Source organism: Crocuta crocuta, unplaced genomic scaffold, assembly GCF_008692635.1.
Source record: "Crocuta crocuta isolate KB4526 unplaced genomic scaffold, BGI_CrCroc_1.0 scaffold8, whole genome shotgun sequence".
Lineage (NCBI taxonomy): Eukaryota > Metazoa > Chordata > Mammalia > Carnivora > Hyaenidae > Crocuta > Crocuta crocuta.
The window spans coordinates 785,365-785,714 of record NW_027532162.1 but is presented as its reverse complement, the minus strand read 5'-3'; the positions used below and the strand labels follow the sequence as shown (position 1 = coordinate 785,714).

General features: G+C 62.9%; 1 protein-coding gene across 5 annotated transcripts in view; it reads left to right on the top strand.

Annotated features, from left to right (window-relative positions):
* LOC144241868 (uncharacterized) overlaps positions 1-350 on the top strand; it is a 5,995-nt gene that overhangs the window by 718 nt on the left and 4,927 nt on the right. For all 5 annotated transcript variants that reach the window (XM_077776522.1, XM_077776521.1, XM_077776520.1 and 2 more), the window contains exon 2: positions 66-346. In XM_077776522.1, coding sequence (XP_077632648.1) covers positions 66-346 — 281 coding nt within the window. The remainder of the gene's footprint in view (positions 1-65; positions 347-350) is intronic.

Here is a 350-nt window from a genome sequence, read left to right as displayed (position 1 = left end):
GGGGCAGCCCTGGGAGGCCGCAGCCAAACCGGGGACCTTAAACTAGGTCTTCGGTTTGATCTCAGGTGGGGATCTGGGTTCCGGAAGGCTCCGAGAGCTGCAGTTACAGGTCGATTTCAGGCCAGCAAACGAGGCATCCTGGGGACACAGCTGTGTGTCATCTGTGCCTGCCCGCACTGGAGCTCAGGTGTCTCGTTAGCAGCCCGAGTGCCCAGAATGGGGCGAGAGGGAAGCCAACCTCCACAAAGGGCTTCTGGGAAGCTGCACCGGTTCTGCCGGGTCTCCAAGGAGAGGGCCGGGGCCCCAGAGACCCATGGTAGTGTGAGCCATCCCCAGGTACCCCGGGGTGA